At 32.0% G+C, this 15,219-nt stretch overlaps 1 protein-coding gene across 1 annotated transcript in view; it reads left to right on the top strand.

Annotated features, from left to right (window-relative positions):
• The window catches only part of LOC131156657 (proteasome subunit alpha type-7-like), a 30,309-nt gene extending 27,129 nt beyond the window's left edge, over positions 1-3,180 (top strand). The window contains exon 3 of the mRNA XM_058110512.1: positions 2,806-3,180. Coding sequence (XP_057966495.1) covers positions 2,806-2,967 — 162 coding nt within the window. The 3' untranslated portion in view covers positions 2,968-3,180. The remainder of the gene's footprint in view (positions 1-2,805) is intronic.
• Positions 3,181-15,219: the final 12,039 nt, after the last annotated feature.

The following is a 15,219-nucleotide window of genomic DNA, read 5'->3' as shown; positions in this document are numbered from 1 at the left end:
TCTTATATGCATGGGATGGGTTACTGTCATGTAAATATTAGTATAGGTTTTCTGCTATGAGTGTGTTTGTGTCTTAGTATAAAGAGGGACACATTACTTATGGAAGTGTTAAATGAATTACGTTGCTAAAATGTTTTCTGCTTGCTTGCTATTGCTTTCATGAATTGCTTACTGCTTCCGCTTACTTCACATTCAATTGTTGTGAATGCGTTCTTGTGGTAAATCACGATAATCTTCGGCAAACTAGTTAAGCAAGAGTGCTTTTTAGCTCGTGCTGCACGACCTTTTACAATGTGTGAAATATTTGGCCCATGGCACTCATCTCCACAGCCACCTCTTCCAAACTTTGGGCCTTGTTATAAGGTGATTTACCTGAAACCAGAGGCTGCTCAATGGAATTATCCAATGGACTTCAGGCCTGATATCTAACAAAAGGAATTTGCAAAGCTAGATATTTGTCTTGGGCCTGCTCTGGAGAAAACAAGTTCGTTGGAGCATGCTTTCCCTTAAATACATTTGGGTCAAGCCCAATAGCACCCAACATATGATCCAAGTTCAAAGTAATATGTATGATCCCTGGCCCACCCAATTCTAAGCCCACCCTTTTATTCTTGGGCTCCTGACCCTCAGCTCCCTCCACATTGTAAACGCTAGCTGAAGAAATGTCCACTGGACTGACTGCCACCGCCATGCCACCGGAGATTGGGCCATGCCTCCACAGTTGCTTAATTTTTTTTTTTTTTTTCTATAATTTGTTTATTAAGAGCCCAACAAATCTGTTTATTTAGTGCTTAAAAAAATTAAGACACTAAGTTTTTATTAAAAGAAATAAGTTAATTTACTAGTTAATTACTAATTTCAAATTGGAGGGGAATGCTAGAATTTTTTAGGGCAGAAGAGTGTCTTTGGTGGATACATAAAGAGATTGGAGGGCTTTGCTTCGGTGATGTTATATTTACTGTATTTTCTCTTGTTTTTGGAGGGCATCATGTTCTCTTCTTTGTAATATTTTTCTTCCTTAAATAAAGTTCTTTTTAATCTATTGAAAAATACCCATGAAATTAGAACTGGTTGTAATGGAACCTATACTGTTGCAATTGCCAGTGTAGAACCAAACTTATGAGGAACTCTGCTTACAAATGTATCGTTTAATTTTCTTAGAAAAATTCTTAAAAGAGTTAATCAATAGAGCTTGGAGTGTGGCAGAAAGGGGCCACATCACATTGAAGTACCATAAAGCTCACTATTTGTTTGGGCCCCTTTTAGTTGAAACATTGCTTTTTTGTATCCTAATTTATTTATAGTCTTCAAATCACTGGAAGGTATGGAGTCATCAGGAGACCATAAAAAAGGTGATTGTGCTAGTTTGGACCTTTGATTTAGGTCTGTATGGATTTGAAAAAAAAAAAAAAAATGTAATACAAAATTGTTGTATAAATACACACAAATCCCAAATCCGGCGTCTAAAATCCAGGCTCCCAAACACAGTTATAAATTAATTGCATCATGTATCTGATTCGTAGAATGGGTTGCTAACTGAGCCTTTCTTGGTGTTCTATCTAATTGATGCTTTTGAAACTTTTTCTTTATACTGCCATGTCATAGAACATACAACAATGCTGCTTTTCTTTCTTGCATCTTACCTAAGAGGCCACCACTAAGGCTGTGATTATTGTTTTATCCGTAGTGTCTAATTTTAAACAAATTAACATATGTTCATTCAGTTTCAATTGGATTACATAAATGTGGAGATTCTACCTAAGCAGGCACTCCTTATTGTATGGAATTTATACATCAGCAAGATCTCCAAATATTTGAATCTATGATGCCTGCTTACTTGGTGCTTCTGCTAGCATATACTATGTTTCTTGATGTCTGATGACACTGCATTACATTTGAGTGTTTTTTGCATGTTAAATTCTGGCTCTGGACGTGTGCTACATGTTGCAAATATGATCATTTAATAGACTGCTTTAATTACCTGGTGCACGAGTGACTTTTGTGTACCTGTAGCGCTTAAAAAAACGGGGCATAAATTCTTGAACTATAGATAGGGTTAAAAAATCGCACCAAGTTTAGAACTCTGCACAGCAGATTGTGCAACCAGCTGAAATGTAACAATTTGCTGCCCAAATTATTCCCAGGCCCATCAGATTGTCAGTGCAGGCAGGCTGAATGATTGTAAGTTTATGATGTCTTTTGTGCTAGAACACAAACTATCATGTGATAAGATGATAGTCCCATGGAAAATTTCAGATAGCTATCTATAGTAACTATGGCCTTGCAGAAAATTCATGGAATGATTGATTATGGAGATCTATTTATTTATCAAGGCAGGTGACTAGGAAGAGCACTAATTCAAATTTGGGGGAAGCTAGTATTGATTTAGTGACTTTGCATGAAATATTTAGAGTCATGCACCTGGAATGATTTGAGCCTAATTAAATGTATGCATCTCCAACTCAACTTGTCATTGTATTTCATTTCATTGAGGCTTGAACATAGACTCTTATGTTAGCTTTTTTATAAATAAAATTCTCAACGGGTTCACCTAGCTGAGTTTAGCCTATTAAGTGTGTTGGTCTTCAACTCAATTTTCCATTGTATTGAGGCATGAACATGGACTCTCGTGTTTACTTTAATAAAATTCTCAACAGTTTCACCTTGCTGAGTTTAACCTATTAAATGTTTGTGGCTGCAACTCAATTTGTCATTGCATTTCACTACACTGAGGCATGAACGTAGACTCTTGTGTTTGATTTTTCTAAGTAAAATTCAACTCTTGAAATTTGTATATACACGTAGGTTGTTGAAAGTGGGGGGAAAAACATAGAAATTGCCGTTATGACAAAGGAGCATGGGCTACGGCAGTTAGAAGAAGCTGAAATTGATGCCATAGTTGCTGAGATCGAAGCAGAGAAAGCTGCAGCTGAGGCTGCTAAGAAGGCCCCTCCAAAAGAGACATAGTTCTACAACTGTTTGATACTCCATTTTTCAGTTTCTTGCCCTATCTCGGTGAGGCCTGCTGTTTTCTGCACGACTTCTTTAAAGTTTGATTTGTTTGTCAAGAAGGATTGCTGTTTAGTGAATTTTTTTTGTTTTTGTAATGGTTGTTAGAAATCTATGAGCATTGTTAACATGTTGACCTTTTTCCTTTCTTACTAGTATTCCTTGCATTTATCCTTTTGTCATCAACCAGGGAATCCAAAAGAAGAGGCTACTGAGAGCTGACATTTGATGCCTCTACCCCCCACCCCTTTCCTTCTTCCCCTCTTTTTCAGAAAAATGAAGTTTGGAAAACCATTAAAAAAACTAAAAATAGAAAATTTATATAGTGAATAAAATTAAAAGAAAAACGAGGAAGTCTTAAATTGTGTTAGGTGGGCAAGAATCCTTCTGCCATACACACAATCTAGGGCAACATCTTTAATAGTTGGGAGTGACGTGAAATTCTTCCTCACTTTCTTTGTCCAAGTTATTCTCCCGCTAAGTGTGTTACTAGGCCTAAGCCATAAATGCCCAAATCATTGAATTAAATATCCCAAATGCATGGAACCTCATTTTAGATATTCCCAATAAGCTCTTCCTTATCTAAATCTAAAAGATAAGGACACGCAGCAAATCCTTTATGTACTCCTTATTAGTTTCCTTCTTCTTTTTGTTATAAAATCTACAACCCATTTGGATGTTGAAAGTCTATCCTAAAAGTAGGGTTTTGGTGAAAATTAAGAGGTGGGAGAAGATTGGGTTTGCCCTTTTTGTGCCCGTCATTTAAAGCTAAAGTTGGTCTGAAGAATCTGAATTTTCTCAAAAAGGCATGGGTTGATCTCTGTCGAGCATCCCCACCAAATGTTGGGTGTTAGTCCTGATGTAGGTCACCCCACCATGTGCATGGTAGATAGAACCGTATGGAGAAATAGTTGCTCAATCTCTTCAATTGATTTATGTGCGTTTGTACTTTTTAAGCTCCTTTCCAGGCAATATACCTAAATAGGAAAGGGCCTTGCAATTCTCACCGCGTGGCCGTTTGATTTGGCACTTCAGTTTGAGCCTGGTTGGCCCTTTCTTTACCTTCCTCTTCCTAATCAATGATCAGCACATATGGGGATTATCTATGTTTTCAGCAGGCTACCTACCTTCTCCTCCCAAAACTCAAAAATTACTTCTCATGATCTAAACAAATTTTAATAAAAATAAACAATTATGCAAGTTTTTATTTGAAAAAGTCACATAATTTTAATTTTACTGCTCCATATTCATATTCTCAAATGCAACACCAAAGGAAAAAAGAGCTTTTGAGAGCTTCTTTTTAAGTGGGTGCATGGATTGTCAACAAGTGTCATGGAAGGACTCAAAAGGGTATCCAAATATAATTGAGATCATAATGATCTCTCTGTGATTCCTCTTTTTCAATCAATTTATATTAAATCTTTGTGGAATTAGCTCTCCAGTGACATTGTGTATTTGGGAAGGTAGCTTTTTGGTCAGCCTTTTTTTTTTTTTTTTTGAAAGAACAAAATCATTGAGTCTATAAACTTATCACGTGGATTCTTTGTCTTGGCATGTATGGTTCAAAGCAGAGTCTGAATATATTAATTGGGTCATCAGAAGCTTCTCCCTACTGCATCCTTGAGCCCCCTATAAATCATTATGATAATCAGAACAATAATGCAACCCTATACATAGGAATCCTGTTCCCTGAATTAAAGCCTTGAGTGATTACTTAACTCTTGGTTACATTTTAAAAGAATCATTGGGGAATTTGATGTAGTGATAAAAATAAACAACACCCATAAAATCTTTCAACAGATTTTGTGTGCATGAGAGAGAGAGAGAGAGAGAGAGAGAGAGAGAGAGGTGGGCATGGGACATGGGGCATATAGGAATGGGGAAGGTAGGCCTGGATGTCATCCACCCACTATTTCGGTTTACAAATTTGTACGAGTGCCTAATCAATGAGCCTAATCATACATGGGTGATGGAGGCATCTTGGCCTAATCCATCCTCTTCCATTTCCCTTTTGGTTCTTTTGATATTACAAACATGCTCAAGGAGATATGCTGATATCTTTAGTGTATGTACTGATATTCAGGCTATTGTTTTTTGTCTTTACCCAGTTTGAATTTGAATTTGAATTTATATAAATTTGAATCAAACTCATTATAATTTTATATTATCGTTTATGTAAATTTATATAAGTTATAAATCTAAAATCAGAACTTTAAATTCTCAAACACAAGGCTTTTTAAATTTTAAATTTTTATGTGTTAGTATGGTTGATTAATAAAACTAATAGCAACAACAATTAGAAGCCTTTAGTTTCATTAGGTGAAATTAGTTATATGAATCATTTTCTGTTTATTAACACGATCAAGAACCTTTTCCTCATTTAACTCAATGACTATTAGATCCTTTTCATTATCTCATTCCAAATTATTTTAGATCTACTTCTACCCTCCAACTCTCATTAACAATAATTAACCCGCTCCTCATTAAAACGCTACTTGATTTACTTTTTAAATGCTCAAACCATTTAAGTCGTCCATTCTCTCATCTTATTTTCTACTAGTATTATACCTACCTTATTGCTAATATAGTTATCTTTTAAAACTTAAATTATAAAAATAAATAATTAAGAATGTAAAATTTGGATGAAATCAATGATATAAAAAAAATAAAAAAAAGATGCGCCACACATGATCATGGATGCATTAATCCCAAGCCTAAAGTAATGCACTGTTTGGGCCATCCCATTGCTTCTAGATGTTTTTCTGAGAGGGGCAGAATGGGTATAACAGAAGGGTGGGGCAGAGGTTGGTGAGACCTTTTTTTTTGGTGAATGAGGAAAAGACAGCAGAAGGTTTGGAAGATGCTCTGGGCTCTCTCTCTCTCTCTCTCTCTAGACTTTTTTCACTTTCTTTTTGTCAAAGTAGGAAGGAGAAACCTTGTGTAGTTGTGTGTGTGTGTGTGTGTGTTTTTATTTTATTTTATTTTATTTTAAATCTGCACATGGACAAACAAGTTGGTCAAAAGTAAAATTAATATTTTAAGGAGTTGGGATACTCTAATTCCAATTGTCTGCACAATAATTCAGGGATTATTCAACCTAGGGTTTTCCCATAACCACTCTATTCATTATATTACCTAATCCATGGAAGACATACTCATACAGCTTCAAAGTCATCATAGGGTTTAACTTTTTTTTAATAATCCCTTTTAACCTTTCATCTTTCTCTCTCTCTCTCTCTCTCTCTCTCTCTCTCTCTCTCTCTCTCTCTCTCTCTCATCCCATCAATCATATTAATATGTATTGGCTATATCTATTTTACTGTTTTTTTTTCTAAAAGGATCACGTTGTTTAACAGTGATAGTTAATAGTATGGTATTGATTTTTACTATAGAATTAGTTGTATGGATCTTTTTTTTTTTTTTTTGACTACTTGAAATAGAGTTGCATCTTTTGAGTCTTAAAAGTTAGGAGTAAATCAAAATTTTACATATTTAGTATGTTGGAATAAAACAACAACAACAAAATCAAATCTTAAGTCTCACTAAGTGGAATCGGTTATATGCGAATGTTGGAATGAAATCGAATTAAATTTATTACGCAATTTTTTTTCTCCATTTTGCAAATTGAAAGTGATGGTGCTATTCATTATCTGAATTCAATTTACTTCACTTGTATCACCTTGTTTTATCAATGCTACTATCTTATTTTTAAACAATGTTAAACTATCTTTTTTTTTATATATTTATTTTCAAACTTTATCCCATAAACTATAATTATTATTTTTAAAAACTTATTACAAAATTATTATTATTTTTTCATCTTTTTGACTTATATTATTTAATATTCTCGTTTTAACTATATTACTTTGCACGTGTTTTTTTTTTTTTTAACTCATATTTAAGAGGAGGTGCTTTGCGTCTTGGATTTGAATTTGAATGGATTGAGGTAAAACTGAATACAATTTTATACTACATTTTGTTCAAATTCATATAATTCAAATCTAAGATTAAACTCTAAATTATTTGACCTGAATAAAAAAAATGGATAAACTACAAAATTATTCCTTGGAGTTTTATTGAATCGTATTTTACTCCCTGTAATTTTATTTGTGATTATTGTATCCTTATTCCAAGATGCCCTATGTATTGAACCACACAAGAGAAACTTATAGGATTTGCTAAATATGAGATTCTTACATTTGGTTCTTGTAAAAGAAATATTAGGGTTATTCATGCAAATTGAAAAGAAAAAAGAGAGAATACATTAATTTATGTGATTTGATCATTTTCTACATAATCATAACAAAATTTTTGATATTGCTTAGATTCTGCGAATAAATAACAATAATCCCATTAGGTGAGGTCAATTACATTAATCATTTTTTGTCAATTCACTCAATCGAGAATATTTTCCTCTATTAGATTAAGGGATATTAAATCCTTACTCGCCACCTCATCTTAAGTTATGTTAAGTCTGCACCTACACTTTTTCACATAAGGAACAATAACAAACTCACTCATCCTCACAGTGTTTTACTGGATTTGTATTTTAAATGTCTAATCTGTATAAGTTAATATTTGAAAATTTTCGATACTTGTACACTCTAGTTAAAAAATCCTTCTCCATATTTACTAACTTTAAATAGGTAATCCTCATAAAAATAAAGGACTAACCCAATAGCCTAAAAAGATCAGTTAGCAACAACTTATAGACATGGCCAATGTATAGTATAAAATATTAAAAGTGCAAACATCCCAATCAATGAAGACCTTACCCCCTCTCCTCTATTCACTGAACCCAACCGCTCCTTTCGTAGAGTTTTCCCTTTTTTATTTTTTAAATAATATAATAAATAAAAAAGGGAGGGTGGACATCACGTGACAGGACATGTCCAGTCACAAATTGAGTTAGGGCAATCGTGGCCCAACCAATTCCAAACAGATTTTCATGTTCTTCCTCCTCCACACCCATTTACACTTTAATTATTGAAAAAAAAAAAAACTAAGACAGGATGGTGTTTGAGACTTCTAGAAACTTGATTAATTTATAAAAACCAATTTTAATAATTTTAATTTTAATTTTAAAAAGATGTAGCTCATAAAATTTTTTAAAATATCTTTTATAAAACAAATTAAATATTTGGATAAAAGACATTCACCTCTCTCTCTTGGTTTGACAAAGAGATAGGGATCTTCATTGAGATTTTAAAAATTTCATTGATCTTTCTTGAGATTTCAAGAATTTTAGGAATCTCTTTTAAAATTCGGTAAAGAGACAGAAATCTCTTTTTGTATTTTGTAGAGTGGTGATTTGTTGAGTTGGTGAATTTTGGAAAATATTATCGTTGATGATTGATGAAACCACTTATATATTGGTCACACCTAACAACAACAACATTCATTATTTTAAAATTCATTCTCCTACTAGCAGGCTAGCGTAACACTTTCTCTTAAATAATGGAAGTCATTCTCACAAAAAAAGAAAATGAATGAAGAAAGTCATTAATTATTACTTGTTTTACATCATTCGTGATACTAAAAATGTATATTCAAGTTTAAATACTAATAAACCATTGATCCTTCTTTTAACTAATTATTTTCATTTGTTTTATCCTGCTAGGTACTTTTCTTAAAAAATGAATTTAAGTTTCACTACTCGAACTCCTACTCTTCTTTAATTCAAAAAGGATAAAATAATAGATTCATTATCGTGCCCTTGCACTTGTGGGCATAATATTTCCATCATTAAAAATATAATTAAATAATCTTATTCCTATTATCACTCAATAGGATATATGCAATATTTAAACCAAGTAGAATAATGATTAACAGTAATAATAAACTAAATACAAATATCTTTTTTTAAATCTCAGGAGATTTGTCATATTTTTTAAACTTTAGAAATTTTTTTAAAATTTGTAAAATTACAGGGTGAGTATTTTTTTTATCGAAAGGATCGACAGGTAGATCTGTGTATTGTCTCTCTCTCATATATTATATATATATATATATATATATATATATATATATATATATATGTGCTAATTAAGGTAAGTATGATGCTGGGGAGGTAGGAGAATTATTATTTTAATTAGATTAATGATAATAATATATAAACAAATTGAGGAATGACAGCATGGGGTGGGACCCATTTCATATAAAGTGGTGATGTGTTGAGTTGGTGAAAAGGACAGAAAAGTTGCCTTTTAAAATAAATGGAAAATGGTGGACCCATCCATCCATCAATCCATATGATATAAAAGAAGTATAAGAATCAAGCGGTGATGGAGGAAGTTGGAGGAATGCAACTAAATGTGCAGCCACACAGAATGATATCGTCAATCAGATGGGGATCCAACTCCATGCATGCTTTAATGCTTATCCCTCCTTTTTCTCTCCCTTATCATATCTCACCAAACCAATCTCCTTCCTTAATTACCTCCCTCTACCATCTTGACTTTTGCTATCCTGCGCATGCTGCTCCCTGTGCGCCCCCATCCCTTTCTACCCTCATTTAATAATAATAATAATAATAAAAGACCTTAACTGGTTCCATGTGGCCAGGGGTATCTAAAGAAAAAATTGTAGTGTCCTTCTCCTTTCTTTCCATTAGTTTTAAAGGTAACCTAAATGTGGAACTAAATAATATAAATTTTATATTATTTTAGTAGGTTTAAATATTAATACAACGATGGGTGGATTTCAAATTTTTACGTGTAAGAACCATTTGTTATAAGTTTGTGGACTTTCCATTATTTTAGTGAGTTCAAATATTAATATAACGTCTTGTGATTAGTGGATTTTAATTTTTTACATGTAAGAACCATTCGTTGGAAGTTTTTCTCTATATTATAGTTAATTTTTAATAAAAAAAATAAAAGTAGAACAAAAATTAGCTATATAATTAAGAAATCTGAAGTTACGTGAAATTTAGATTATGGGTTTTTTGAAGGCATATGAGAATTGGACAATCTATTTTATTAGTAAGTATGTACTATTGTAAATTACAATAACAAGTATGCACAAACATGCAACATATCATCAGAAAAATATAACAATTACAAGATTCGATGATATGTCCATGTCCACAAATATTTATGCCCATGTCCACGAAATATTGATTAGGTTTTTTTAAAAATAAATAAAAATAAAAAATAAATAAAAATTAGGCATGCTTTTATGCATTTATTAGAGGAGAGACAAACCTAGTTGTCTTAAGGTTTCCAACTTGCAAGCCTATTCCATTTAGTCCTGGGGACTATGTTAGGTACGGTGTATGGCTCTTATAGCACAAATATTTAATCATGATGTGGGGATGTGGGCTATGTACTAAGAACCATTTTGATTAGGTCCTTTGCATGTGCCCAAAACCTTTGAATTCCCAATGGGAAGTTGGTAGGGCTTATGGTAAACCCAAGACAAAACTAGAACTTCCAAAAATATTTAATTATAGAGCTATTGAGTACTTAATTTGTCTAATTATATAATCCCAACTGTTAATTTTAAACATTGAATGAGAAAATGGGTTCAATTTAATTTCAAGCAATGACGATAACATGTCGGGAAAAGAAATAGAAGAGTTGTAGAAACTCCAGCTAATGATAAGAGAATACTAATTTTCTAATTGCGTCATGTTTTGATTTCAGAATGGAAATGTACCGAATGCAATTTTTTTATTTTTATTTTCAAAAATTCATTCTTACCCTTTTCTTTGAATATTTCGAAGGATTTCCGAAGCGATGGAAAGACATAAACACGTAAGAAGGAATACTGGGGGTTCAATTCTAAGTAGATACACTCACGGAGCCAACAGTACCTGTGGATGATGAGAATTTACTCTGTGAGTCGACGGAGACCGTGGATGGTGAGAGTTCGCTCTGTGAGCTAGCAGGGACCGTGAATGGTGAGAGTTTTCTGTGAGTCAATGGGAACCGTAGATGGTAATGGAGATGTGTCCTGAGGGTCAGGTTGACCGAACGTACAATTGATGCATGGAAGCCGTGTCTGCATTCCAAACTTTACCTGATCAGCGAGACCTAAGGGGAGAACGCTAATCTGTAGGTTTGGTGCCGCACTAGGGGGTCCGAAGGGCTTGTTGGTGGCTGGAGTTCCTATGTTATATATATATATAATGCTGTTAGATTACCATTTTACCTAAAAGTTTAAGCTGTTAGGTTGTGGGCCAATAATGTATATCAAGCTTTAACACTCCCCCGCACGTGCAACCCGATAGCACATGGAGAGATAAACAGATGACAAATAATGTCACAGAATAAAGACGAGCGACAAGATTAGAACCTAGGACCTCCTGGTAACCGGAGCTCTGATAGCATGTTAGATTACCACTTTACCTAAAAACTTAAATTGTTAGGTTGTGAGCCAACAATGAATATCAAGCTTTAACAAATGTAAATTAATTTTTCACTACATTTTTTCTATATTTGATTAAAAAAATTATTTAAGTTTGACTGTCAATTAAGAAAATAAAAGACTAATGACATTTAATATAAAATTTTTGTTTCTTAATTTATTATGTGTTTGGCTCTCTTTTCTTTATTTTACATGTTTCAAGTTTAAAAAAGTGGTCTAACGTACATTTTATTCACATTTCTAACAGCATCATTAAAAATTAAAAATTAAAAATTTAGAAAATGTTATCATTGATAGTTGATTGAACCACTTTTTTATTGGTCACAACTAACAAAGTATTAACCATTAGGTCTTGAGATTTATTCTTCTACTAGCGGTCTACCGTAACACCATTTCTTGAATAATGAAAGTCATTCCTATTAAAAAAAGAAAATGAATGAAGAAAGTCATTAATTATTAGTTGGTTTACCTCATTGGTGATGCTAAAAATGTGTATTCAAGTTTAAATACTAATAACCCATTAATTCTTCTTTCAACTGATTATTTTTTTCATTTTTACCCGCCTTGGTAGTTTGCTTAAAAAATGAATTTAAGTTTCGAAGCTCGAACTCCAACTCTATTTTAATTCAATAATAATAATAATAATAATAATAATAATAATAATAATAATAATAGTAGGTCCATTATTGTACACTTGTGGGCATAATTTTTCTATCATTAAAATATACTTTTTTTGATTTGATTCAATATGAACTTAAATAATCTTATTCCTATTATCGTTCAATAGAAGCAAAACATAGAATATATGTAATATTTAAACCAAGCAAATTAACGTCACAACCATGAATAATAATAATAATAAAAAACTAAACACGCATGTCTTTCAAGAGGGGTTCAGGTGGTAAACTCAAGTATCTCCTAATTAAATGGTTAGTGTTTCATTTTTAAGAGTTATGACTTTTTATTGAGATAAAACCTTAATATTTAACTAGAAAAGGATAGAGAGGCAGATCCATTATTCCAATAGATTAGCAGAATGTTCAAACGATCTCGAATACTATTATATAAAAAAAAAAAAAAAATGCTAAACACTCATAGAAAGTTTCTAGAAGGAAGAAAAAGAAATGTGCATTTTTTAAAATTAAATTATGCTTTGCTTAAGAGAGAGAGGGATAGGTTGACCTAAATAAAATCACACACCATCCAAAATTTTTTTTAAAAAAAAAAAGTCACAAAGAGGATGCCTATAAGCTATTCCCTTGCGATAGATTATACTTTAATAGTATTGTACCATGTGGAACTGCCACCCAAAAGTTCCATTGCAAGGTCCCCCATAAAGTCTTTTCACTCATTTTTTTATTTTTTTGACTCTTTATTTTATATGGTGCTAGATCCAAGAATGCCCTCTTTGACCATTTGGTACAACTAATGAAGCACACAACCTTAAATATATAATACAAAATATGACAGTGGCTATGATTTATGGTCAAATTTTAATCTATTGTCACATAAATAAAGTATTATTAATAGTAAATATGTCTTTGTTCTTTAAAATTATGGTACATTAATATTACTATATGTCTTTTCAATCTACTGGAGTGTGTTGCTCCCTTTCTTCTAAAAGAAAAAGATTATTGTATTATCTTTCTTGTCCATGCAATGTGTCTATGGCCTAATTATAGTGTTTGGGGTTTGATTATGTGTTACAACTTACTCAAGTTTTACACCATCTCAAATTTATAATTCCAACTATATTCTCAAACATAAACAATTTTGTATTCCAAAATATCTTTAAAAATTGATTGAGTCTTTTATAGTATAAGATTTTTATGTCGACCCGTCTTTATTAATGTGCGGACTGAAAAAGATTAGAAACAATAATTAGAATTTTCTCAATTTAAATTTTTAAAAATATTAATGGTTAATAATTTACAACTGCAAATAAAATTATTGGAATTGTTCTTAGAAATTGAAAATAAGCTACTGGACATCGGGCTGGGAAACGAATACATTAAATTTGAAAATGAAATTCGTAAGATATAGAATACATAAGTTGTTAGTTCTTTATAAACAAGGTTGTATGAAGAAAATTATGAAAATTCACTATATAATAAATGACATCTACGAATTTTTTTTTTCCTAAAAGGGAGGTGCTCTGTTAGTGCTCGATATGCACTCCACATTTATTATTTCATGATTTAAATGATAATTTCATTCTTTGATTTTTATTTGCAAGTAAAAAGTTTCTTTTTTTAAAAAAAAGGATAAATTTGTAATTTGATAATAAATATAAATGGTAAAATGTAATTAAGACATAAAAAAATAAGTGTAGAGTGCCTGTGGTATTTTCAGAGTGCCAATAACTTTCTAAAAATATTTAAAAAAATTTCCATGGGGTTAGTAGATATTCAATCCAAATTTAGGATATATTAAATTGCATTGAATTGTCTTAGTTTGGTGCATTGAATTGTCTTAGTTTGGTTATATAGTCATTTTATTTATTCTATATAATCTAGGCACCTAATAGTTTCATGGATATAGATATATATATTTTAAGTAAACAACATGTTAATGTACACACATTATATATATGTATGTATGTATAAACATATGTACCCTAATTTTTTAACTCCAAAAGAGAAGTATCATGATTCCATCAACTCAATCCATTTATCTTTGTAGGAAAATGACGCTATGAGATTACGTTAATTAAAGTCGCTACTGTAATGCCATGAAAAATTATATGCATTTTTTTCTTTTTTTTTTTTTAACTAAAAGAGGATGACACCTTCATTTATTTATTAATATACCCTCACTTTTGGTAAAGGAATATCGTGGTTACAAGATAAAACAAAAGGGAGAGTACAGAAAAACCCTCCCAAGTAGGGGTGAGCAAACGGTCGGTTCGGTTAAATTCGGGTAATTAACCGAATTAACCGAACCGACCGAATTGAAGAAAGACACCGAACCGACCTCGACCGAATTGCCCATTCGGGTAATTCGGTTAACCGATTTTAACCGAAATCATTTAAAATTAATTGTTAGAAATAATACAATTATAAAATTTTTTTAAAACCAAATCCAACTTAATTAAATACCTTATTTATTAATTTTATTAATGAAAATAATATTTTACCATAGAACAAAGAATCCAAATAGGTTAATTAAACTCCTTAATGTACTTACATAAGCAAAATTTATATTCATAAATTATATTTAAAATCTAATTAATTAGTAATTCGGTTAATTCGGTTAAACGAAATTTTTTTTACCCTTAACCGAACCGAAACCGATTAACCGAAATTTTGTAGAATTATAACCGAACCGACCGAATCGGGATTTTTACCCTAACCGAACCGACCAATTTCGGCCGGTTAATTCGGTTAATTCGGTTTTCACCGAATTTTGCTCACCCCTACTCCCAAGCCAACACCAGCAACCAATCAAATTAGGACAGCAAAACTAAACATAACTAACAAAGAAGATAAAAACATAAATACAACCAAACTCAAAACAAAAATACATTAAACGAAACTCTATAGTTGAACTAACGACGAACGGAAATGATACCCCACCTATCCATCTGAAGAATACCTTTCACATAACGTGGTAGAATGTGTTGTTTTTCGTAAAATACATTGTTTCCCATTTCTCCTTCTTTAATAAGAAAATCAGCCACACTATTGCCTTCCCTATATTGATGCATCACCATGACGTTCACTCCTTCTAACTCCACCACGAGCTCCTCCCAAAATTCCCAAAGATACCACAAAATACATCTACCTTTTTGAAGCCAATCAAGTACAATTCCCGAGTCACTTTCAATAATCACATTAAAAT

Source organism: Malania oleifera, chromosome 5, assembly GCF_029873635.1.
Source record: "Malania oleifera isolate guangnan ecotype guangnan chromosome 5, ASM2987363v1, whole genome shotgun sequence".
Lineage (NCBI taxonomy): Eukaryota > Viridiplantae > Streptophyta > Magnoliopsida > Santalales > Ximeniaceae > Malania > Malania oleifera.
Note: the sequence above shows the minus strand (reverse complement) of the source record. Positions and strands in the feature narration are given on the sequence as shown.